This window comes from Manis pentadactyla, assembly GCF_030020395.1.
Source record: "Manis pentadactyla isolate mManPen7 chromosome 15 unlocalized genomic scaffold, mManPen7.hap1 SUPER_15_unloc_1, whole genome shotgun sequence".
NCBI classification, from domain to species: Eukaryota; Metazoa; Chordata; class Mammalia; order Pholidota; family Manidae; genus Manis; species Manis pentadactyla.
The window spans coordinates 3991774-4017750 of record NW_026644588.1 but is presented as its reverse complement, the minus strand read 5'-3'; the positions used below and the strand labels follow the sequence as shown (position 1 = coordinate 4017750).

The 25977-nt window shown below is 42.8% G+C and overlaps 1 protein-coding gene and 1 long non-coding RNA gene across 10 annotated transcripts in view; both read left to right on the top strand.

The window, feature by feature from the left end:
- Window positions 1–25977, top strand: part of LOC118909825 (zinc finger protein OZF-like) — a 79527-nt gene that overhangs the window by 22406 nt on the left and 31144 nt on the right. For 3 of the 9 annotated variants that reach the window (XR_008995452.1, XM_057496391.1, XM_057496390.1), the window contains exons 1-3: window positions 15088–15505; window positions 16467–16695; window positions 20113–20235. Coding sequence is in view for 8 of the 9 variants with exons in the window: in XM_057496391.1 (XP_057352374.1) it covers window positions 15485–15505; window positions 16467–16695; window positions 20113–20235 (373 nt within the window). In the remaining variant the exon portion in view is untranslated. Of the gene's footprint in view, window positions 1–15087; window positions 15506–16466; window positions 16696–20112; window positions 20240–25977 lie in introns of those variants that run through there. The other 6 variants (XM_057496401.1, XM_036880578.2, XM_057496392.1 and 3 more) reach the window with 5 other exon arrangements.
- Window positions 1837–11024, top strand: LOC130682244 (uncharacterized). The gene is made up of 3 exons (XR_008995453.1): window positions 1837–2845; window positions 3971–4057; window positions 9216–11024. It is a non-coding gene; the product is annotated as an uncharacterized LOC130682244 (long non-coding RNA).

Here is a 25977-nt window from a genome sequence, read left to right as displayed (position 1 = left end):
TGTCGGTAGTGAGCTGTGTGTCCTGCTGCAGCCCAGACATGCTCTTCCACTTGGAAACATTGAGAACCAAGGACACAGCCCCTAACCGGTTACTCATAATCCACTTCAGTACAGGTTCTTCAGGAAGCTTGTGATGCTGATCTACAAAGTGAGCCAGTTCCTTCCCTCTGGGTCCCCTGGCTTCAGTCACTTCCTGGTTTTCTCCTCCTACATTAACTATCATCCCTGTGACCACAGGTCGTAGAGGTACTTCCTGTTGCTCTGACAAAATCTGTCCCTTTCTAGGTGGCTTTGAGGCTAACGGCCAAGCACGGATTGACCCAAAGCCAAGCCTGGCTCAGTATCAAACCCTGACTGAGAGCTTTCTTTTATTTTCTACTTGGCTATTAGAAATAACAATAACCAGGGAATGGTATATTTTGCTTATGTGTATTTCTTACATATCCAATGAGACAAGTTAGGAGTTGGGTCCACTGCCCTTTCTAAATTCCATTGGTATGTTTTACCTTTGTTAACTGCAGCACTGCTGCTGTTTAATACCATGGCTGTTTGGGTAGCAATCCAGGCATCAAAAGTTCCTTATCCCATCCCCTTTCATTCATTCTCTTCAAAAACCTCCCATTTCCATGGCCCTGGACTGGTCTAGCAAGGCCCACCATCTGCCTCCCAATGTGATGGGGAGCTCAAGTCCATTCAGGTTCCAGGGCCCAATTCTAACGTGTGTCGGGTGGGGGCGTCCTTCCCACAGACACAGACCAAGCAATTCTTGAATATCAGGGCTCTCAGAACTCCATTCTGATGCCCTCTGCCCAGAGGAAATACAATCCCCAGGAGAAGGGCTCTGTCCTTCATGACTGCCTTCCACCACCAGTCACCAGCCCCAGGCAGTTGTACCCCTGCTTCTGGCCTACTGGCTACAGATGGTAGATTCCAACAAACTTTCCCTTCTGTTTGATTGGTAAGAGTTGTTCACATTTACCTGTTTAATAAAAGGTGCTGTAAATGATAAAAGCCAGATGAAAAGATAAGTGAAGTCCCAAATAAAGATACTTCTATCCTGGTGCAGCTTCGGGCCTGGCTCAGTGGCACCGGGAGGCCCTCCCCAACCGAAGCAGGATCCGAGGGCGCTGACAGCAATGTGCACTTGGATGTTTTCATGACGGTTTCATTTCATAGTCTTGATTGACTAAATAATTGGCTCTCCACTGATTCAAACTCCAGACCCTCACTGGTTGGGGTCCAAAATTCATTACTATGCAAGCCACTCATTTCCAATTAAGCTCTCCAGTGTTTTCATGAACTGTGGATGAAGAGCAAAGACACCCAGGAAGGACATATTTGGTCAGGAATCACCAAGCATGTGTTTCTTATGACTCATTGATTTGTAGTTGAGCATTTTTAATCACATGCAAGAAACATTAATCATCTTGCTTGTCTCATGTCATTGCTCTACCTAATAAGTGCTTCCTGAGTTCTATTATCCCCTGTAGCAATGTGATCACATGTAAAGGGGAAGTCAAGGATCCTACAATCTGTAGTCATTGGGCCAGAAGCCCAGGTAATAGCCTGGGCCTTCTGTCTGGCATTTCGGATGAGGAGTGGAGTGCAGTCTTGTAGGACAGTGGCTGCCACCTGAGGAATCTGGTGCTTTCTCTGGGCAGAGAACAGGATTGAGTTGAAGTCATGGAAATCCTGCTTGGTGTCGACAATTGTTTGATGTGCTGGGGTTAAGAAGCCCGTAGCTCCACCACACACACAAACATTGAGACCAAAATCTCCAACCAACCAACTCTGTTTATTTAAAATGACATGGAATGAGTTTTTATTTTCCTGCTATAGCATTATGTATGCTCTTGAAAATTAATTGAATGTAGTCAAATCATTTTATTTTCAGAGGAGCAATTCATTTATATGTGTTGATAAACAAGGGTGTGTTTGGGATTGGATGTGTGGGCTCACTGTGCTCTTCATGACACTGTTCTTATTTCATTTTGTTAAGTTTTTGGACTATTGTTTAACCTGTTTTTGAAGGTTGTATTTTCAGAACCTCGTAGTTCGTAACCTAGTTATTGCTGCATACTTTAAAAAACTCTTCACAGTGTGCTTATTTTAATACTTTTCACTTATGCTTTGATGATATAAAGGAATACTGTCATTAATCTAATCACATCCCTCCAACTCTTGTAATTGCTGACATGTATTTTAAAAAATTAATATCCATGCATCAGTGGTCATCTGTGGTTGACTCAATGATATTTCACAAACAGAACCAACCCTGTACCCAATTCCTTTTGAAATAACAGCACATTGTCAGCCTGGCAGATGGCTGCACCCAGTCATCACCCTTAAGGGTGACTGATATTGTCACATCTGACATCTAAATCTCTTCCCCCTTCTTTAGTTTCTATAAATGAAATTATAGCATGAACTCTTTTGCTATTTTGATTTCTAATACATGTTGTTCATCAGTTTATTGGTGGTATCTGTTGTTAATGATCAGCTATTCCTATTGGTGATAGAACTTCACTGTGAAATCAAATTATATAATGATACTGATGAAGTACATGTTAGTGATTTTCTATTTGGCCCTGTAAGGAACAATGCTGGTATGTATGTGCTTGAATGTGTATTAATACTGTAACAGTTTCTCTTTAATCTATGCTCATTTTTGATATTGTTGGATCCTATGTTTACATGTGTTCATATTTGAGACAATTTTCTAAAACCTGTGTATTCATTTCACACCCAACAGCAGGTGATTATATTCATTATTTGCATCCTTGTCCACAGGTGATGTTTCCTGTCATTTTTATTGTACCATCGGGTGACTGTGCAGCAGAACCAGGTGGTGGATTTTTTGCATTTGCTTGATGAGTAAGGAAGTTGAGCAGCTGGGGGGAAAATGGATATTTCTGACCAGGATTCATGCCTGGCTTTAATAGCACCCATTGTATATACATATAAGAGCCTGTTTTCAAATCTGTGGGGTGTTTACCAGGGACAGAGCAAACTGGACAGTCACGGGAGTACCTGGCCAGGGGAGAAGAGAGGAACCACCCATTCTCTCTTCCCGTATTCCTGGTACATAATTGGTCAGGCGTGTGCCCGTCACAAGATACGTGCACACAGAGTTCCTCCCCGTGTGAGGGCGGGGAAGTAGCCCACCCTGGAGAGGGGAGAGGGCTGTGGAGCCTGGTGCTCCTGGAGAGGCAAACCTGAGCATGGGATCAGGGAGCTCGGTGCTCGGCCAGGAGAGAGCGGAGCAAACAGACACAGTTCCTGCCGTGAGAGTAAATGTGGGAACCCCCTTTAACCCCCAACTCACTGCCCTTGCCTTTATTCACCCTCATATAATTCACAGAGAACTTGCCCGCGATGGGGAAGCCCCTCCTCCCAGAGCTATAGCAGCCATTTCCCACATCTATTAGACACTAGGTAAACCCTTTTCTGAAGTGTCTGTTGGTTTATTTTAGTCCTTTTTCCCCAGTTGCATCGTCTCTCTTTCCCTTGTTGGTTCATATGAGATATTTATAAAGGTACAGTTTGAGGGTGTCCCTGGTGCTCACTCCGCTCGTCGATCATCTGTCTAGCTAGTATGTAGATGCCTCAGCAGTGAACTTGCTGTGATTTAGTTCCTGCTTAAGCTTAATATATAGCTGAGAGTAATCTAGGAGAAAGAACAATATGATTTGTATCTGAAACTAATCTAAGAGAAAAGAATATGTGTTGCGTCTTGGAACCTGGTGCGAGTCATGAGCGGTGTGACAAGGGCTGCAAACAGTTCTCGCGATCCTTCTGAGGCAAACCCAAAAAGAACACGCTGAGACTCACGTGTGGAATGCCTTGATGAGACACAGAGAAACTTTATGAAATAATTAGCTTGCAGTTGTTTAGCTTGATGAAAAAACACATCCTATGATCATTAATCGATGCCTGTTTTTCTACGTGCGGTGATTTAATAAACGCGCAGGTGAGCGCTGACTTGGTGCTTAGTCTCCAGAGGAAGTCTAAGCCCTCTGCTTAAAAGGCCATTCCGACTCGGTTTCTCATTTTCGAGGTAAGTGACACTTTTGGCATTATTTTTGTAGAGACATGGGAAATTCACAGACTGCCCAACAACAATATGCTGTTTTATTGCATACCTTACTTAAAAGTTCTTGGGTTAAAGTAAAAAAGTCAACCATGATAGAGTTCGAATTGGTTAATAAACATTGTTATTGGTTTCATCCACCAGGGAAAACTGCATTAAAAGTCTGGATACAGGTTTTGAGAGTCCTCCGCCGAGCTCACCAGCAGGGGGAGCAAATTCCCTTGTCGGTCTGGTCTCTGTGTAATTTAATTAGTTTAGCCCTGGAACCTTTACAATCTGAATCTGAGGAATCTGTGAGGTGGTCAATGCTCAATTTAATGATAAAAATGAAAATGAAGAGGAGACCCAGAAAATACTAGGGGAGTGTCCCCGTTCTCATGAATCTTATGCCGGTCAATATGAAAGTCTAAGGACGTTGCATATGGAATCATTACTTCCTGATAAGGAATCAGATATGGAAAAGGATTCTGAGATGGAGCTAACAAGGGATAGAAAATGTAGCTTTTCTCAGCTGCGTACAGAAACTCCACCTGTAAATAATGACTCCCAGCATTCGACTGAAAAACAAATAGCTACCTTGACAACATTATTAGAATCACTAATTTCAATGCTAACTCCGTTGAAAAGTAAAGTTGAATCTCCTTTAATTAAGGAAGATGATAAACACATCTATCCTGTAGAGAGTTTTGATAGTAGAAAAAGGGAGCTTGTCTGTACAGCCCCTCCTGTGCCTTGGTATCAGGAAATAGCGCCTGAATTAATTATTACCACTCTTTAAATTTCAGTGATATCCAAATCCATTCTAAATGCAAGAAAAAAGGGAGATATTGATGGTTTCTTACTGCCTATCACGGCTTCTGTATTTCCTGTTGCTGTACAACAAATGCCTGCTAATGGTTGATATCCTCAGGGATATCAACAGTTTGAATACACTCTTATCTTTTAAAGTCATGAAGTACTTGAAACAAGCAGTGACTATGTATGGGATACAATCTAATTATGTTAAAGGACTGTTACAAGGATTAGCTCAGGAATACGGCTTAATCCCTTATGACTGGGGTATATCAGCTAGAACAGTTTTGTCGTCTGGCCCCTATATGCAGTTTAAAACATGGTGGAGAGACGAGGCAGAGCAGGTGGCAAGAAGAAACCAGGCCCATCAATTACAAATGACTTAAGAACAATTAACTGGTAGTGGAGACTGGTTGGGGGTAAGAGCACAATTGCAACACCCTGTCGAGGCTATTGTACAAGTCCGTTTGTGTTGCATCTGTGCTTGGGAGGACTCGAACCGCTCGGCAAGACTGCTAAATCTTATACAGTCCCAAGGGGAGCCTTATGTGGATTTTGTATCTGCATTGAAAGATGCTATTCAAAAAGCAGTTTCCCAACCAGAACTCCAAGACCTTTTGATGCAAACGCTTTCTTTTGAAAATGCTAATGTAGAATGTCAAAAGATCCTTGACCTTTAAAAGCCCAAAATGCCCCCCAGATGAGTAGATTAAAGCTTTTCTGGATGTTGGAAGCGAGCCTTATAAAGCTAATTTATTGGCCATGGCTCTTAAAGGTAAATAAAGCAAAATAAAACTAGGTGTTATAATTGTGGTAAATTGGGTCATCTTCAAAAAGGTTGCCGAAAAAATAGACTTATAAGAAGAGAAGAAGAAAAGAAACCTCCTCCCAGTGTATGTCCTCGATGTAAAAAAGGGAAACATTGGGCTAATGAATGTAGGTCAAAGTGGGATAAAATGGGCAACCTGTAGAGAAACAGGGAAACTGGAATATGTGCCCAGCTCGGGGCCCCAAGAAAAACAATATGAGCATTTAACAATACCCAGTCAGCCATGGCAAAGATGATGCCGTCACTCAATAAATGACCTTACTCGTGGCACAAGAGGGGGCGCTGCAGTAGATACTCCCATTTTAGATAGTTTACATTTACTACCTCGGGCCAGCATTGTTAAAATATCAACTGGCATTTATGGACCTATTCCAAAAAATAGTGTTGTATTGTTAATTGGCAGAAGTAGTCTTACCAGTCAAGGAATTCAAGTTCATTTGGGAGTTACAGACAGTGATTATGAAAGCAAAATTCAAATTATGATGAGTACCAATAAACCAGTTTTGTTAGAGGCGGGACAGAGAATTGCACACCTCCTTCTATTGCCTTCCATACCAGCAAAGTCTGACCCCGTTCAAAGACAAGGTGGATTCGGCAGTACTGGTAAAAAGATATACTGGCAGACTTTTGTTAATGATGATCGACCCGAGATGGATGTTTATATAAATAATGTGCCCTTTAAGGGACTGGTAAATACAGGAGCTGATGTTTCTATAATATCTCAAGAGTCTTGGCCTTCTGCATGGCCTGTAACATCTGTGTCTGCTACATTTACAGGAATAGGAACACTTACAGAGATTTTTCAAAGTGTGTCAAGTTATTCATGTATTGGGCCTGAAGGACAAAAGGCTACATTGCAACCTTTTGTTGCACCTATATAGATTAATCTTTAGGGTTGGGATTTATTGTCCCAATGGGGGAAACTATAAATATATCATCAATCTCTCCTTAATCTAGAAATAGTATGGCTCAGATGGGATATGGTTTTAAAAAGGGTCTAGGAAAAACCAACAAAATATCTTAATTAATATAATAATTCAGCCCAAATTAGATCGATCAGGCATCAGTTATCCAAATTTATGATAGAGTCCACTGTTCGTAGCTTCGCCCTTCCCTTAAAATGGTTAACTGATAAACCAATATGGGTAGAGCAGTGACCTTTCACAAAAGACAAGCTTTAAGTATTAGAGCAATTAGTACAAGAACAGCTGTTTGCTGGACATATAGAAGAATCTGTTAGTCCATGGAATTCTCCTGTTTTTGTTATTAATGCTGAGAGATTTAAGAAAAATAAATGCTGTTATTCAACCTATGGGTACTCTACAACCTGGACTGACACAACCCAGTATGATTCCCCTAGATTGGAATATTAAAGTAATTGATTTAAAAGATTGCTTTTTCACCATTCCATTACCACCTTCTGATTGTGAGAAATTTGCTTTCACTATTCCATCTCCCTATAATGATAAACCTACTGCTTGATATCAATGGAGAGTTTTGCCTCAAGGAATGTTAAATAGCCCTACATTATGCCAGTTCTTTGTAAATCAACCTTTAGAAAATTTAAGGAGAAAATTCCCTGATTCCTTAATTATTCATTATATGGATGATATTGTAATTACTCATAAAAATTTGCCCATTTTGCAAACCCTCTATGAGCAATCTGTCATAGAATTAACTGCTTACGGTCTTAGTGCTTCCGAAAAGGTACAGGACAGTACTCTATATAATTATTTAGAAAGTATAACTGAAAGAATGAAAATCCACAAAAAATTCAAATTGGGAAAGACAGTCTCAGGATTCTAAATGATTTTCGGAAGCTCTTAGGTGATATCAATTGGCATCGCTTTTCACTAGGAATTCCAACCTATTCACTCAAGCATTTATTTAATACTTTAACTGGGAATTCTGAATTAGTCCTAGACAATTGGCACCGCAAGCCAAAAAAGAATTAGAATGGATAGAAGAACATATGAGCAATTTATTTGGATCGTATTGATGCACAATATGATGTTGAGTTATTAGTCTTCCCTTCTGAGCATTTCCCTACTGGTATTTGATGGCAAAGAGGAAAAACTTTAGAATGGTTTTTTTTTTTTTTTTTACCACATAAGGCATCAAAGAAATTACTTACATATATAGATAAAATTTGTCAGTTAATGATTTGTGGGCACTTATGATTGTGTGCCTTAAGTGCACAAGATCCTTCTCATATCATTGTTCCTCTTACTAACATTCAAATAGCTGATAATTGGAAATTAAATGATAATTGGCAAATGGCTTTTGCCAACTATATAGGAAATATTAATAATCACTTTCCAAAGGACAAACTATTCAATTTCTTTAAAAAAAAACTCAGTGGATTTGTACTGTCATTATTAAAACTCATCCTATCCCAAAAGCTGATACTTTTTATACAGATGCTAATAAGGAAGGCAAAGCGGGATATAGTGGAAAAACTACAGAAATTGTCCAAACTTCTTATTGCTCAGTACAAAGGCTGAATTATATGCTGTCATTATGTTATTACAAGATGTTACAAGTCCCCTTAATATTGTTAGACTCACAATATGTTGAATATACAGTAAAACATACTCTGTTACTCTATTTGATTATGGCATTGAATTGTATCAATTATTTTGTACTGTGCAACAATTATTATATGAAAGACAATATTCTTTATATTACTCATATCTGAGCACAGATCTCCCTCCCTGGACCAATGACCAAAGCTAATGAACATACTGATAAATTACTTATTGGATCCCTATTGACTGCCAAGGCGTGGGATAAACAAACTCATGTTAACAGGAAGGTTTACAACTTAAATCTCACCTCACTAGAGAACAGGCTCAAAATATCATTTACCAATGCCCTCAGGGTACTCAAACCCAAAGTAAACCTCACACCTCAGGGGTCAGCCCAAGAGGATTGCACCTTAGTGAACTGCGGCAGATGGATGTCACCCATATTCCAGAATTTGGGAAATTATCCGATGTTCATTGCTCACTTGATATGCTTTCTGGTTTTAGATGGGCTTCTGCACTATCAGGAGAAAAAGCTGATAATGTGATTCAACATTTACTTGAAGCTTTTAATGTTATGGGATTGCCAGCTAAAATTAAAACATAATCCCCCTAGTTACCTTTCTGCAAAATTACAAAAGTTTCTCTCTCAATGGGATATTAAACATGTTACTGGGATTCCATATAACCCTCAGGGACTTCAATTATTGAAAGACATAATTGCACATTGAAAGATATGTTGCTTAAACAAAAAGGGTGATATGGTGGCATACAAAATCCTCGGATGAAAATAAATAGGGCATTATTTACCCTGATTTTTTTTATTTAAATGATACAGGTTCATTAGCAGCCGATAGCCATTGGGTGCGAGAAAAGTTCCCTGCAATAAATCAGCCTGTCTTTCATAAGAATGATATGGGAGAATGGGTGTCAGGGATGGTTCAAAGGTGGGGTCGAGGATATGCTTGTGTCATTACAGAAACTGTGTGGATCCCAGCTAAGAAGATAAAACCCAGAAAATGAACAAAAGGCCTCTATTTGACGTTGAACCTCCCATTGATGAGATGCGAGCCATAGTTATTGGAAGATTCAGAGTTTGAGCTCCGTTACCAAGACCTCAAGAAGTGAATCCCCCAACACGGGGACAACTAAAAAAGATGAAACAGGAAGCTGAAAAAATTATACAACAGACCGGACGGGCAACGCAATGCTTCAAATTTGTTCCTGGCTGTCATTGCTGCTGTCACCGTGGGGGTAATTTCTGCTAATGGCATTTATCATTCATATTGGGCTTATACTCCTAATCCCCTGATCGATCAAGTTATCCATTGGCTCTCCAAAACGGTCCCAATATGTTAATGATTCCAACTGGACTCCTGGTCCTTATGATACTTGTGGCCCCTTAAGGCCAGGAGAAGAGGGCATGAAAATTGAGAATTATATGGTGGGAGTAGAGGGGGTATCCATTTGTATTGGACATGAAAACCATTGCTTGAAAATATAACCAGCTGCATGGTTATCCATTGTTAAAATTGGTACCTATAAAGAATCATAGAAAAAATTATTCCTTCTTCAAGCATTCAGATTCCACAAAAAAAATTAATTCAAGTGACATAACAGATCATCCCCCGGATTTGCCCATCTGCACCCAACCAATAGCTGCAAGAATCAGTGAATGGGTGCACTGGATGAATTGGCGGGTAGAAATAGGTTGGGTTTTACTTAATACCTCCTATGGCAGCGTCATTGATTGGAGCCCTCGAGGTTCCGCCCAGACCAGAGGACAGAGGCATGACCTGCGATGGTGTAAACATACTTATGGCACTAGTCACACCATTGTCACATCTTCTAATGAGACCATTTATTGGCGTGGAGGTGGGATGTCTCCTCCTGCCCACATTTACCTTTTGGGCCCCTGCAATATCACTTAAGGAAAATTCCCTTGGCTTTATGGGGTCTAATAGCTTGGAAAGGCCATACTCAGAATTATACTATTACAAAAAACAATTGATTGAGTTTTACAAAAAATGAGTCATTATATTACAGCCTGTGTCTGATTGCCCTTGTTAATTATTATTGGTCACACAGTGTGGCGTTCATCTCTCCTGTGTAAATCATTCATTCTATACTTGTATTAATAACTCTGTTCCTTTTTCCACAAAAGATTGTCTTTATATTCTTAAGGCTAGAACAGATCTCTGGCCTCCAGTTCAATTACACCAAAAATGGCAAGATTCTCCAAGCATGATGCTTCTCCAATATACTATTGACAATCTTCTGAAAAGAACTAAATGAATGATTGGATTAATCATTGCAGTTATCCTGGGGATCATAGCCATAACTGCAACTGCTGCAACCGCTGGGGTCGCACTTCAGCAAAGTGTTCCGACTGTTGACTTTGTTAATAATTGGCATTCTGATTCATCAAAATTGTGGACTACCCAAAGACGAATAGGTAGTGAAATTAATGCACAACTGACTGATTTGCAACAGTTATTATGCTATGAGATCAAATTGTTAGTTTGCAACATCAAATTTCTATAAAATGTTATTGGGATACAACTGGGTTTTGTGTTACTCCTGTACCTTATAATCATACTTATTTTCCATGAAACAATGTTAAAAGGCATTTGTTAAATCACGGCAATATGACTCAAGAAATATTACACCTTCAACAGCACATTTCTGATAATTTCCAGGAACAATTACAAGTATTAAGTAGTTCTAATTTATTGGAAAGTATTGCAGATGGAATAAGTAATTTGAACGCAATAAAAAACTTAAAAATGTTTAGTGGTTCCACTGCTATACTTACCATAATTGTATTATGTTTGTTATTTGTGTTTTGTATAGTCTGGAGAAGAGCTACCGGAAAATGTCAACCTGCTCAGCAGCAATCAGGAATCTCCTCACTAATGTTACAAAAGATGCAAGATAAACAAAAAGGGGGAAATGTAGATACCCCAGGAGTTAACATTGCTGTAATTTAGTTCCTTCTTCAGCTTAATCTATAGCCAAAACTAATGTAAGAGAAAGAAAAATATGGTTTGCATCCAAAACTAATCTAAGAGAAGAGAACAATATGTGTTGCGTCTTGGAATCTAGTGTGAGTCATGAGCGGTGTGACAAGGGCTGCAAACAGTTCTCGTGATCCTTCTGAGGCAAACCCAATAAGGAACATGCTGAGACTCACGTGCCGGATGCCTTGATGAGACACAGAGAAACTTTAAGAAATAATTAGCTTGCAGTTGTTTAGCTTAATGAAAAAACACATCCTATAATCATTACTCGATGCCCGTCCTTTTGCTTGCAGGAACTTAAAAGCCACTGGGGAGCAATGACTTGGTGCTTAGTCTCCAGAGAAAGTCTAAGCCCTCTGCTTAAAACGCCATTCCAACTCGGTTTCTCATTTTCGTGGTCCCCGAATGAAACACTAGTATCTATCCAGGTGGCTTTTGATGAGGACAAACTGTTAACTCTAATAGAATCACTTGTCATTTCTTCCTTTATGGTTAAGGTATTTGTTCTTTTGAATAAATCTTTTCCCATTCTAAGTTCACAGAGAGTGCCTCGCCTGGCTGGCTCTTGCTGAAGACACTCAGGCTACCAGTCAGAGGGGTTAGAGCAAGGATTCTTTAGGGTGTGGTAGTTCTCTTAGGGTTTATTTCCAGCAGTTACTCCTGGAAGAAGGTGAGGATATTTTCATCATACCTGCTCAAGTGGAAAACTCAAGTGGAAATAATCTAAACACATAACAATCAAAGTGGAGTGATACTAGTGAGGAAGACAGAATACTTGAAGAGGGAATCCATAATACATGTTTAATGGTTCACAAGTTTATTACTGACAATGAAAATAGTTTTTGACCTACCAAAGAGAAAAGGCAGGCAATAATGAAACAAAGAGAGATGACCAGACTTTTGTGGTTTTTCATTTTTTGGTGGTGTATGTGTAATAACGTATTTGCTTTGAAACTAACCAATGTGGAATGGAATCCGTCCACACCAGGGATGGTGAGTGGTTTTCCACAAGGTGTGCTCTCAGCAGGGTCTTCTTTCCATTCATTTGTATTCCTCATCTTTTACATGTATATTATTTGAAGTAGAAATTTAAAAATTAAGCATGATTCTGTGTCAAGTGTTCTACGATTTACTTTTTCAAATATCACAGCAAATTGAGTGTGTTGTATTCCCTGCAGGTCTTCAATCAACTAATTGATATTTCTCCTGATGCCTACATTGCAAATTTTTTCATGTTAAGTGATATTTGGAAATGTTTGCTCTAAGAGTTTAGATGAATTTTCTTTTAAAAGCTCTGTTTTTAATATGTCCATTTTTTTCTTTCACTAGCTTCATATTCACATAAAAGATTTCATATTATTTAAAATTTTATCAAATGTATACTACAGTGGTTCAACAGTCCCCCTCTCCCTCCTCCATCCCCTACTGCACTCCCCTCCCCTTGGTAACCACTAGTCACTTCTCAGTGTCTATGAGTCGAATGTTGTTTTGTTCCTTCTGTTTTGCTCTGTTTTTATATTCCACAAATAAGTGAAATAATATGGTATTTGTCATTTTCTGCCTGGTTGATTTCACTGAGCATAATACCCTCTAGGTCCATTCATCCTCTGGCAAATGGTAGGATTTCTTTTCTTCTTATGGCTGAATAATATTTCATTATGTATATGTACTGCATCTTATTTACCCATTCATCTATTGATGGACACTTAGGTTTCTTTCATATCTTGGCTATTGTAAATACTGCTGTGATAACCATAGGGGTGCATATGTATTTTTGAATCAGGGATCTCATTGTCTTCAGGTAAATTCATAGTTGTGGAATCACTGAGTCAAACGGCATTTCTATTTTTCATTTTTTGAGGAACCTCTATACTGCTTTCCACAGTGGTTGCCTGCAATTTGGAGTCCCACCAACAGTGTAGCAGGGTTCTTATCTCTCCGCACCCTTGCAAGCATTTGTCTTTTCTTGTCTTTTGGATATTGGCTATTCTAACTGGTGTGCGGTTATATGTCATTGTGGTTTTCATTTGCATTTCCATGCTGATTGGAGATGTGCAGCATCTTTTCATGTGCCTTTTGGCTATTTGTATTTCTTCTTTGGAGAACTGTCTGTTCAGGTCCTCCACCTACTTTTGACTCGGTTATTTGTTTTTTGGGAGTTGAGGCATATGAATTCTTTAGATATTCTGGATGTTTACCGCGTATCACATGAGTCATTTATGCATATATTCTCCCATACTGTAGGATGACTTTTTGTTTTGCAGATAGTATCCTTTGCTGTACAGAAGCTTTTTTATAATGTGTTTTGGGATCAAATTTGGGATTTCTTCACCATGTTGGAACCACCTAGTTTTGGCAGGTCTGATGTCTATACCCTAACTCCCCACCTCCCACCTCCTGCAAGAACAGCTTACATGGATGGAATGTGTAGGCTGTAGGCATCCAGCCAAATGTCAAAATTGATGGAAGTCCCCTTCCTATTTTTCCTGTCTGGCTATTTAGCTCCTCTAACTAGCTAATTAATATTTTGTAGTGAGAAATCAGTTCATATGTTCTAGAATGGCTAAAATTTAAAAAAAAACTCTGATCATACCAAATTTCTATGAGAATTACCATATATTACTAATGTGAGTATAAAAAGCACATTAATTTTAGATAATGTTTTGGCATTTAATTATAAAATTCAACATTTCTCTACTGAAAAGGAGCAAATGTCTCACCCAATACCTGTCCCTTTGGCATAGGGATTATTTTAGGCTGGTTATTTTTAGGAAACAACCAATGTACCTGGAATAAGCTCTGAAAACCAAGCAGCAGTTTCTCTTTAGCATTATCAGTGGGGACAGCATGGATTTGAATGTGCCTAACACCCCATTATGACTTACGTGCGTGTCCTGACAACCCTCCCAAACCGCCCCAACCCCAACATGTTTGGTCTTCATGTAGAGATGGCATCGGAGGGTGTGGGTAAAACTGTAATATTTCCAGAATATCTCGCTTACCTTAGTGCATCTACATCCTCAGAGAGGTAGAGAAGTATGGCCTTATGGCATTTGCATATCAATAGGCATTCCTCGGGTGGAGAGCAGGTCATCTCCATATCAGTGGGTAATTAATTACCTAGGCAAGGGAGGGCTTCTCTGAACTTGAGAGGTCATGGGTGAGTGCTGGTTTTGCTTCTGTCCCAGTAGGGGAGAGAGAGAGAGAGACGGCTCCCCACTGCTGTTTGTAAGCAATAAACGGGTTTAAACTTTATTCCTCCCTTTGACTGATTTCGGTTTTAGAGGTATTTTGCCCCATAATTTTCTCTTCCCGGACTTAACAGAGGGAGTGACTCAGGCCCTTTCAGGGAGATAGATGGTCAGTTTCCTGGGTCTCTCCCACGTTTTCGGATGTTTTTCTGTTAACAAGCATCTATTTCCTTTTTCCCTGTTAACCTCCCTTTTACCAGAGGACAAGACAGGGAGGGTCCGAGTACGAGGGGTACCCAGGACAGGGAACAGAGGTTCAAGAGGTTAGGAATCAACAGTGGAATCCAGGATGCAAAGGGTTGAAAGCAAAAGAGTCGGAGAGTCCCGCTGAGACGGAAACACCTTGGTTGCCTGGGGTTTAACGCCCGGCGGGCAGTGTCAGCCCCCCTAGGGTCACCGCTACAGACCCCAGACCTCGGACAGCGCCCGTCACTGACGGACCCAAGCCTCCCCGGCGCCCCGCCCTCCCTAAAACCTCAGGGGGCGGAGCCCCAGACCGCTTCCGGGGCCTCAGGTGCGTGCGGAGACACCGGCACTGCTGCGCGTGCGCCGTGGCCCCTCCCCGCGAGGAGGACGGGTCCCGCTCCTGCTTCCGGGCGGTGCGGCGGCGGGAGGCGTGTGTCCCGCGGTCGGGGCGGCGCGGCCGTGGGGCCTCTTCCCGGGGCTCCCCCTTCGCGCGCACGGTGAGCTCGTCTGTCCCCGCGGGCCCCCGCCGGGTGCCGGGCCTGTGCGCAGACCCAGCCCCCTGCAGGGCAGAGCCGGTGCCCGCGGTCCCCGAGCCCCGCGTCCCCGCGTCCGTCCTGAGACCCGGGCCCGGAGGGTGGCCTGGGCCCCGTGTCAGCGTCCTGCTCGCGGCTGGCGGGGAGCCGGGGGAGGCCATGCCGCCGGCCGGCCGCGCATCTTCTCCGGGGCCGTGAGCCGTGTCCGCACAGCGCCCGGTGGGGGAGGAGCCCGAGCAGCCCGAGGCCGAGGCGGAGATGGCGGCCGCCCAGGTGAGGGTGCGTCCGGCCGGGGCTGGGCGGTGTTTCCCCCTGCGGTGCTCTGCGTTTAGAACTGACACCCGGTTCCTTCTCTGCTTCTGACGTCCCGACCTCCAAGTTTAACCACCTTCCCTGAAACCTCATTAATAAATGCACTTCAGGCTTTGCTGTGTGGGGACGCAGGGTCGGCCACCCCAAGATATGCCACCGGGACATGCAGATAATTTTCACTTGCAAAACCATCAGGGCACAAAAGACGCAGGAAGAATCTTTGACCTCTCGCCCCAGAACTGCGTGAAAAGAATTTAGGTAGAGTGTTGGGAAGAAAGTACATATGAACGGGGTGGAAAGAGAATAAGGCCAGGAAAGCCCACTGAAAAAGACCCAGAGTTAATGAGTTAATCAGTTAAAGCTCAAAAGGCAGGAGTAACATAGTCTGAAATGTTTGAATATTCCCCAGATAAAGGAGAGTACCTCACCATATTAGCCCATGTCTTTATTGTGTTAATCATGCAGGCTCACCTTATTTTTAAACTTTACCTATATGCTGGTTTTTTGTCCCCATCGCCCTAAACAAGTAATTTGCAAAGTGGGCAAACTAATTTAGCATGCAGGCCCAGCCGTTAAAAAACATAGTAAAACGCGGAAAGCTAATAAGTAAGATTCTTAACTTACTCTTTAGCACCCATACAATAACTCAGCCCACCGGGGGTCTGGGCAGCCTGACCTGTTTGATACCGTCCCAGACCAAGACGCCGGTTATCTCAGCGTGAAATCGGAGCAGTAAATTTCTTGTGTTAAGTTCACTTTAAATATTGACGGACCATTTAACAAGTCTGAACCCCCAGCCCGTGGTCACATTCCTGAAAAGCCCTTAAAAGGGGAAACCCCCAGCCTCTCAGGACACTCCTGTCAGGTCGCCCGCATTTCCTAGTTGAGTAACTTTTTAATCTTAAACTTATTTTCTCCAACCTTTCAGGGCGACTGCTCGCTGAGGTTGCCTGCTGCACATTTTCTGTCTGTAAGTAACTTTAGTGAAAGCTTTTACTCTGCTTCACTGCTGTTTCCCGGCCCTTCAATTTTGTCGCAGCGGGGACAAGGACCGAGGAAATACACAACGCTCCCCCAAACAGGAATCCCTCCAGGAGTACCGCTGCCCCCTCGGACAGCTGCATGTAACGTGACCTGGGGGGACGCGGGTGAGGCTGGTAAGGACCCAGATTACCTGGTCAAAATCTCATTGCTGTCGTTCCGGTTTGGCAAAACTGTTTCATAAAAGAAGATAATATTTTATCTGTCTAGATAATCTTTGTGGGTTTTCTTGCATCAGTTTATGAAAAATTGTTAGAATGATGCCTAGGAACTAGTAAATATTCACCAAGGATTGTTTCCATTCTTGGTATTAGAACCTGTTATCAGAAAACTCTTGCAAAGTCTTGCCAGGATTCTTTCCCTGGAATGCTACCTCTTGGCTATTCAAGAATGCACCTTGGGCCCTGGGCTGGGCCTTCTTAGAAATGCACACTAAGATCCCAGCCCAGAGTTCCTGAATGAGCAGCTGCATTTTAATAAGATATTCAATTTCCTGTAGTGGAATTCTTACTCCCGTTGGAATGTAAGGAGTCCATTTCTAACTCCCCACAACTGTCCTTCTAAGACATGTATGTACACAAGTAAATCTGTAGGCTGTAAACACAGCACTCAAGACTTTGTGTGCCTCTGTTGATGGCTGCTGCGCTCCCGCCCCTCCGCCCAGCGCTCACTGTGCTGCTCGCTTTGTGGCAAGGTTGCCACGACTGTCCTCACACGTGTCACTTTAAGGTGTGTCCGCCTGCAGGATCGTGGGGAAAGGGTCACAAACCTTCCAGGGGGCCCTGGAGAAGCTCCCCAGCTGCTTGTGATGGTTGTTGATTTCCTTGTAATTAGCAACTGAAAAAGGCTCTCAGAAAGTGTCCCCCCCAAGCCCGCGCTCCCTGAGCTGCTGTAGGGGAAGGGGTGGTGTAGGGGAGGTCACAGGATGGCCGAGGGCTGTCTCTGCATTCGCTCTGGGCGCCTGCCCTTCCCAGGAGCTGGGCGACCCCACAGCAGGGAGGAGGGGCTGTTTTGTATTTCTGCTGGAGAGGCGGGGTCTGTGATGAGAGCAGGGCTGTCAGGAGTCTGGGTCACTGATCCTGTTGGGAAAAAGTGCTGTTTCTAGGAGTGAACACAAATATCAAAGCCACGCAGGAAGGAGGAATAATTGCAGAGGTGTGAGCTGAGCTAATAAAAAAGGCAGGTGGGGTCCCACACCTCACACCCTTTAAGGTGGCTCCTAATGTGATTTCATGTCATTGATGCTGACAGTTTGGTGTTTAATCAATGCGGTAATGAAACCGGATTTTTAAGGTGAGCAGGAAGGAATGTAGTTCTGAGATGAATCTGCTTGTCCAGCTACCTTACTGGAATCACAAACTAAATGTCATGATTCCTCACTTAGTGCTTACAACCCGTTCATGCTTGTGATGAACAGCAGGATGAATCTTTTTTGATCATATCATCCTGTGCAGAATGAGTGCATTTGAGTTACAACTGCCAAACTAGAAAAATATCTGAGCTCTGGGCACAGGACGCAATTGATGGAGACACTAGTTGTGGTCATACTTGAAAATACCTGTGGCCTGTAGATTTGGGTCTGTTTTCCTTCCTGAAGTTAGGGAGACTATGTATTTAAAAGGTAACTTTCTGACAGTTTCATACTATACCTGATGGTATTGAATGGATCTTGTGATAATATATTTGGTTTAAAAATAGTCTAATAATCAATTCAGAAACACCTGCAGTTCATAAAATACACAAGATGTCGTGCTCTGAAGATACAATTTTGTGCATATGTTCCTTATATTTTAATATCTTTTATAAAATATCCATCACTGCTGTTTTCTCATAGTCTGATTCAAATTATGATTGACTTGTTTCTTTCCCATTTTGGCCACAGTATCACAGCTGTGGTGTGACCTGTGGGCGTCAGGCAGCTAATTGCAATTTGTGCCATTATGTCAGATGTTCCCGTCCGAGGCTCGGGGCCGATCCCCGTTAGTGATTTCCCAGTTAGCATGAAGGGTCTCGGGGATTTGCTGAGAGATGCTCACAGATTCCCTCACTGAGTCTAGAACCTTCATGTCCTTCTCAGTTCCCTACGGCATGTGGTTTGCTCTGTACAGTGCAGGGCGTCTCCTGTGCCCCCGGAGGCTCTGGGCTGTGCAGGTGGAGGGTTCCGTCAGGCAGCCTGGGCTGTGGGTTTGCCTTTCATTCCCCACTCCCGCCACAGACCTGCTCCTTGTTACTCTGTGCATTTTCAGAAAGAGAAAACAAGAACCATATATTTAATACCTGTTTTAAAATTTAAAACATAATTCCATACTTATGGTAAATGTTGCCAAACATTTCAAGGAAATGGAAGACTGGAAAACAATAGCTTTTTGGTTCTTACCATGTGTGTGGGCTTCCATGGTGTATTTAAAGCCAGAAAAAGCATCATCCGTAAATGATTAATGGGTATGGAAATCAGACTACTCCTTATTTCCTGACAATAAAATTTTCAACTTAGTCTTAACATGTGTGTAATTGCATTTTAATATATGAATGTGTGCGTAAAATGCAAGTCCCCGTTCAGGTCTGTGCTGCTCAGGTCATTGGTCTCAGCTCCTCTCCTCGGGAGGGAATGGCTGTGGGCCTCCTGTGAGGGTGTCTGGAAGGTCACCTGTGTGTTCCCCTTGTTACCTGCTGGGTTAGACAGAGTGGGTTAAAAGCCAGGCTCTACTGTTTACTGGAAAATTTTTTAAATGTCCTCATAAATGAGGGAAAATGAATCTGTTCTCCTGGATTGTTTTGTGTGTCGTGCATCAGGTCGTGGAAAGCTGTTTTTGGAATATCTGGCATACGGTACATGTTCTGAATGGGCTGCTTGCTTGCTCTGCCTGATGTTCTAATGTTCCAAATGCCCTTCTTGCTATGATTTAAGAGACTGCATTTGCCTTAAAACTTAGTTCAAAGCCACCCCAGAATATTTTCCCGTGGTATGTCACTGTTTAAAAATTAAAAAATGTGTCCGTAAAGGGAGTTTCCTTAGCATCACTGGTGAGCCTGTTGGAAATGCGGGAACTGAGGACCCAGCCCGAAACCCCTGAATCATTATCTGCATTTTAAAATCAGGTGTGCTTTAAATATCCGGAGTTAAAGTACCCCAGAATTAAAGTATCATATTAAATTTGTTCTTCACATTTGTTCTACAAATTCATTGTTGTAGCAATTTGATACTTCACCATGACTTTGCCTTTTAGAAATCCATACAACAGGTAAGCTATGAATTTAGTACTTAAAAATATACATGCCTGTATTGATTCCTCAATTACATATTTTATTTCCCATATAATTCTAATGTCTATAGTGGTTTTGTGGGTTCACCTCATCTGCTCAGCATCAGGGGAGTGTTACGGAGTATTGTTTGTGTTAAAAATGATGCAGGTCACTCAGCGAGGCCCAAACTGGTTCTCTTCCCTTCCCACCTTCATTCTGGGTCATATTATGAGCTCTGTTCGTAGCCTCATGGGAAACATGGATATTTTTGTTTGTTTTTCACAAATCAGGAGCTGTTGACCTTTGGGGACGTGGCCGTCAGGTTCTCCCAGGAGGAGTGGGAATGCCTGGCGCCTGCCCAGCGGGCCTTGTACAGGAGCGTGATGCAGGAGAACTACAGCAACCTGGTCTCTGTGGGTGAGGAAAAGAGCTTCTTTCCAGCATTCCTAATCCAAACTTAGAACTTTTATTTTCTTACTTTACAGAATGGCTCCCGTGAACTTTAGCTTTGTATGAAAGTGTGTCAGATCCTTGAATTCAAGGAAAAAAATTGGGGATTTATTGGTGTAGAGACAATTTTCCTGATGTATTTTGACTTAGACCTCCCCTCTCTGCAGCGACCTCGTCCTTCACCCTTGGTTCGTGGTACTTCCCGAGTTCAGGGGCATAAAGTATGCTCACCCCATGTTCAGTCCTGAAAGCCACACTGACGGAGAAGCAGCAGGGAAAACTGAAAAAGAAATTTTCATCTAACTTACTGGTTTCTCCAAGGGAAACTAGTTGTTTTAGTCTCTCCTAACTGCCCCATCTCTGTGAAGTGCATTGACAGTTTGTTATTTTACTTTTATGGTCATTGTTTGGGTGACCCTTGCTCTGTTAAATTTATGAGCAGTAACTTGTAAAAATTCTGTTTCTGGTCCAGTTCAAAGGGTCCTGATGAACATTATGTCCCGAGAAGTTAATTCTTCTTATACGTGGAAGTTGGTACAGTTTTAATATCCCTCTTTCTCCCCCCACTCCCCACAGGCCCTGGAAAATACCAATCTGCTCTGGTCCTTTTTTTTTCTTTTTTTAAAATTCCACATTAAAGTGAGATCACGTGGTATTTGTGTTTCTCTGGCTTACTCTGCTTAGCATAAAGACCTCACAGTTTATCCCTGTGGTTGCAAATGGCAGGCCTCCCTCCTTGATGACTGCCTAGGATTCCACTGTGTGTGTGCACGTGTGCGTAGGGGTGCATCTCTCGTGTATCCGCTGATGGACACTTGGCTTGTTTCCACGCCTTCGTTGGTGTGAATAGTGCAGTGAATGCACACTGCATAAATTTTCTCTGCAATCCTGATTTTCTCACTTGTAGATACACAGACACCCACCTAGAGGTGGAATTGCTGGATGACATGGTAGTTGTGTAATTTCTGAAGAGTCCTCATAGCTGTTTTTTTTTTTTAGAGTCCCTGATACAGGTTACATTCATGACACACTACATGGATCCCCTTTTTTTTTTTTTTTTTTATTTGCACCCTCACCAGCCCTTGTGCCTCTTTCTCATAGTAGCCATTCTGACAGGTGTGAAGGGAGAGTTACTGTGGTTTGGACGGGCATTTCCCTGATGAGCAGCAGTGTTGATCATCTTTTCATGTGTGTGTCATTCAAAATCCATCTTTGGAAAAGGACTGTTTGGGTCTTTTGCCTATTTTTTAATCAGATTGTTTTTTACCTATCGTTTTCTGTGCGATCCTATATGTAGGATATAAACTTATCAGCTACATATTCTACCAGTACTTTTCTTCCATGCTGTAGGTTGCCTGTTCATTTTACTGATTGTTTCTTTAGCTGTTGGGTAAGGTTTTCATTGAGTAGTCTGATGTGGATGGTCTATGTTAAATTTGAGTTCCCTTGCTTTGATCTTTAAGATTTGTGTGTGTGTGTTTGTGAGAGAAAGATAAGGAGAGAGGGTTTATTTTTCTTCATTAAACTTGTTTGTTCATGCATTATTTCCCATTTCATTTAATTCTCTATGTGCTTGGTGTTCAGTGAACTTTTTCAGTAAGAAAATTCTGAATTGTCACATAATTTCTGTATTTCTATCTCTAGGGTTAGCCTTTGAATCATTATTAATTTCCATTGGTTTCATGATGATCTGTCTCTATGTGATCGTTGATTCCTTGAATTAAAAATCAGGAAACTTGAAGAAGTGGTTTCCTCTTTGAGATTATATAGTTCACTTCACTAGGGATAGACAGCTTGGGGTAATGGATGGCCCATCTGATGGTGTCCCTGGGCAGACAGTGCTTGATAGCAGCACCATTGCCTGGCCTCTGCGATCAGGATTGTAGCTGGGCGGCCCCGGGTTTGCACTCCTGCAGTCAGGGCCCCGGGTCAGCGCCCCTCCTGGGTGGGGGGCGTGCTCGCTGTGCTCTGTGACCAGGGAGCCGTCATCTGGGCCCTGCAGGCCTCACTGCTCTGGCTGGTCCCAGGCTGCCTGCTCAGGCAGGACGGGGCCACTGGGTGTACGTGATGCTTGGGCAGGAAGGGCTGGGCCCTGCGGGCCCTCGGGTCTGACGGGTGCCTGAGCAGACGGTGCCCCCGGCTGGATTCTGCGTCCAGGCCGGGCTGCAGGCCGGGCTTTGTGGTCAGAGAAGGCCGCTGTGTTCTGCTGTAGGACAAGGGCACCAGCTGTGCTGTCGCTATAGAAGGGGGCCCCCAGCTGTGTCCCGAAGTTGGGTGGGGGTAGAAATGATGGTCCAGAGTCAGTCGTGGATGCTGTCAGGGCCTCCTTGTTGTTTGAGTCCACGGGCTCTGCTCATGACGGTGGGGTTCCTGGCTGGTCTGTCTGCCTGGATGAGGCCGCGGATTGTGTTCCACGCTCAGAAAGTATTAATCTGGGCTCCGTTGTGGGTAGGGCAGTAGGCTGGGCCCCAGGGCTGGGTGGTGCCCTCCGTGTGGTACCAAGGCTGTCCAGGGTTACTGTTCAGGATCCCTGGGCATGTGGCCTCAGAGACTCTCCTGAACGGTTGGGCAGCAGTGCCGGCCTGGCTCTGCGTCCATGTGTGGCTGCAGGAAGGGCCCTTCAGCTCCCCGGGTTCTCTGCTCACGTGGGTCTGGGGGCTCCCTCAGCAGGTGGATGCGGCTTTGTGCTTGGTTGTCTGCCCAGGTACTGTTAAAACATGGTTTCCACAGCCAGCAGAACTTACTGGCCATGGCCCACATGGGGTGGAAATGTCACCTGCATTCCTTGGCCAGATGGGGGCCTGTCTGGTCTCTGAACATGCACAGGTCCTGTGGCTGGCTGGGGTCTCTGCTCTATCTGATCCCCACAGTGAAGCCCCAGAGATTCCCCTAGTGATTCCTGGGAGGAACGATGCGAGCGGGCTTCCTGATTAATGTGCAGCAATGTTGGGGGGCAGGGTGTCCACCTTAGGCTCTCTTGTTCCCACTGTAGAAGATGTAAGTCTTGGGGTGCCCCATACTGTCCCCCTCTCCTTCTGTGGTTCCACAATGGTATCTTGTCTGGGATAGTTTCTCGTTGGTCTCCTTGTGAAGGGGACTGAAGTTTGGAATGACCCATGTTTCCATTATGACGTTGTCAGTCGTCCAGATGGTAGCGTTCAACTCAGTGCCGTTAAGTGACTGTGGGAATGAATTCATTCAGATGTAATCAGACAAAGGTCTGTTGCCAATAAACTGAGGCATGTGATTGTGTGCCTGTGTGACTGTCAACCCTACTTTGTTAAAACTTTTCATATACTTACCACAGTTGATTGTTGTTTCAAACTGTCTGGGTAAATACATTTGAAGTAGTCTTAATTCACCTCTATTTGTTTATTAGATTATATTCTGTGTTTAAGAGAAACAATTTTCTATGGTTGAGAGGTACTTTTTGTGATTTGAAGGTAATTCTAAAATGTAGAACTCACTCAGGTTTTATAAAAATTGCTAAATTGTGGCAAAGAATTCATTTGAAAATTTTCCATCTTAAGCACTTTCATGAATACAGTGCAGTAGTGGTGACTCTACTCACCTTGTACTGTGATGCTTCCCTAAAATTTTTCTTTTTACAACAGTCACAGCTGAGTATTGAAACAGCTGTCCCGTCCCCTGTCCTCCCATCCCTGGGAAACATCCTTCTGTTTCCCTGGGGTTGACTATTGAAATGCCCCACATGTGGAATCATACATCTGGCCGTGAATTGTTTCGCATGTGTATCGGCAGGTGGGATTGCTGGTCAGAGCACAGTTCTGTTTTATGTTTTCTGGCCTCCACACTGTTTTCCCTAGTGACTGAGGCATTTTGTGTCACCACGCGTCCTGCACAAACGTTCCACTTCCTGTACCTCCTCACAAGCCTCGGTCGTTTCCTGTTTGCCCGATAGAAGCCAACCTGGTGGATATGAGCTAACTAATTCTGGCTTGGCTTTGCGTCTTTCTAGTGATTGGTGATTTCAGCATCCTTTCGTATGCTCGTTGCCTATCTGTACATTTTCTTTGGTGTTACTTCTATTCAGTGCTATGCCCATCATTTCAGTTGGGGTAGTTTTGAGCTTTCAGGCCTAGGTTTTGAGGTCGATTATAGTGCACAGTTGATAAGAATGCCCTATTAGAGGCATTAGAATCAGCACTCCCAGCACAGGTAGGTCTCGGGGAAGGCGGCACAGCACAGAGAAGGCGAGCAGGGACCCTAGCATCTCAGTGCGCTGATGGACAGGGACTGCTGTGGGGTTGGGGGGGAATTGGTAATATGGGTGAATGTTGAAACCACAGTGTTGCTCATGTGAACGCTTCATAAGAGTGTATGTCAGTAATACCTTACTGAAAAAAGTAAAAATAAAAAAGAACACCTTATTATATCTGTGCTTCCAACACCCGTCCTCTGTTTCTGTAGGTGGCCTTTTCCTTTTGGCAGTTGTCTGATGTGCAGACATTCGGGGAGGGGTGGTCCCATTTGTGCACTTCGGCTTTGTTCTCTTTCGTTTTCATGTCACATTCAAACGCAGTGTTGAAAAGATTTCCCCCCTGATTTCTAGTAGGGGTTTTCCTGTTACAAGTCTTAGATATTTATTGTGTGATCCATACTGAGTGGATTTTTGTCTGAGGAAATGGTTTAAGGAAAGTGTCCTCCTTCGTTCTCCTGCATGTGGACATTCATGTGACTCCCGACCAGAGCTGAGGGGCTCCCTTGCAGGGTGTGCCCTTGGCTCTCTTGTCACAGCTCACTTGGCAGGACACGGGGCTTTAATGTGGCCTCTCTTGTTCGGCTAGTCTGTGTGTCCCTGTTAATGCAAGTCCTAGTGTCCTTGGGTTAGTGTCGCCTTGTTACATATTTGATACTGAGTAGAAGCCTTACACTAACATCCTTGGAGTTTGCATTGACTACCATTCTCTCCAGGTTTTAACGCATTTTATGATTTGTTCTGTATTTCTGGGGAAAGAATGTCACTGATATGGTTTGGATTGCATCCGATCACCAATTTTGCAACTATGGGTCCCTTAACTATTCTCCCAGTGTATGAATATGGGATGTCTTTCCTTTCATTCATGTCATATTTAGTTTCAGAAATGTTGTTAGTTTTCATGAAAAGAAATTTTCACATAGTTGGTTTAGTTTAGTCCTAAATGACTTACTGTTTGCATTCTGTTGTAAATGGAATTGTCTTATTTGCCTTTCTGGACAAGTGACATTTTGTGTATAGATTTTTCTTCCATTTCCTTTGTTACATGTGTTTAATAGAATTGACAGTCAGTGATTGTGTATGTGTGTAGATACTAGAATTTTCTCTATATCATGTCTTCTGCCAAGAGAGAGATTTGTATTTCTTCTATGTAATTGTGTGAATTTTGTTTGTTTTTATTACCTAATGGTTCTGCTTTAGGCTTCCACCAGTATGTTCAGTAGATGTGAAGAGTGAATCCTTGTATGTTCCTGAGTGAAAAGGAAAATCTTTGCTTTCACAGTTGAGTATGTTATTAGCCTTGCACTTTACATATACACCCTTTATGATATTGTGAAGTTTAGTTCTGTTGCTTCATTGTTGAGTGTTTTTACCTTAAAAGAATGTTGAACTTCTAAAAAGCTTTGTGTGCATCAGTTGACACAATAGAGTAGTTTTTGTCCTGTATATCCTTAATGTGCTGTAGTATAATGGCTGGTTATTTTTT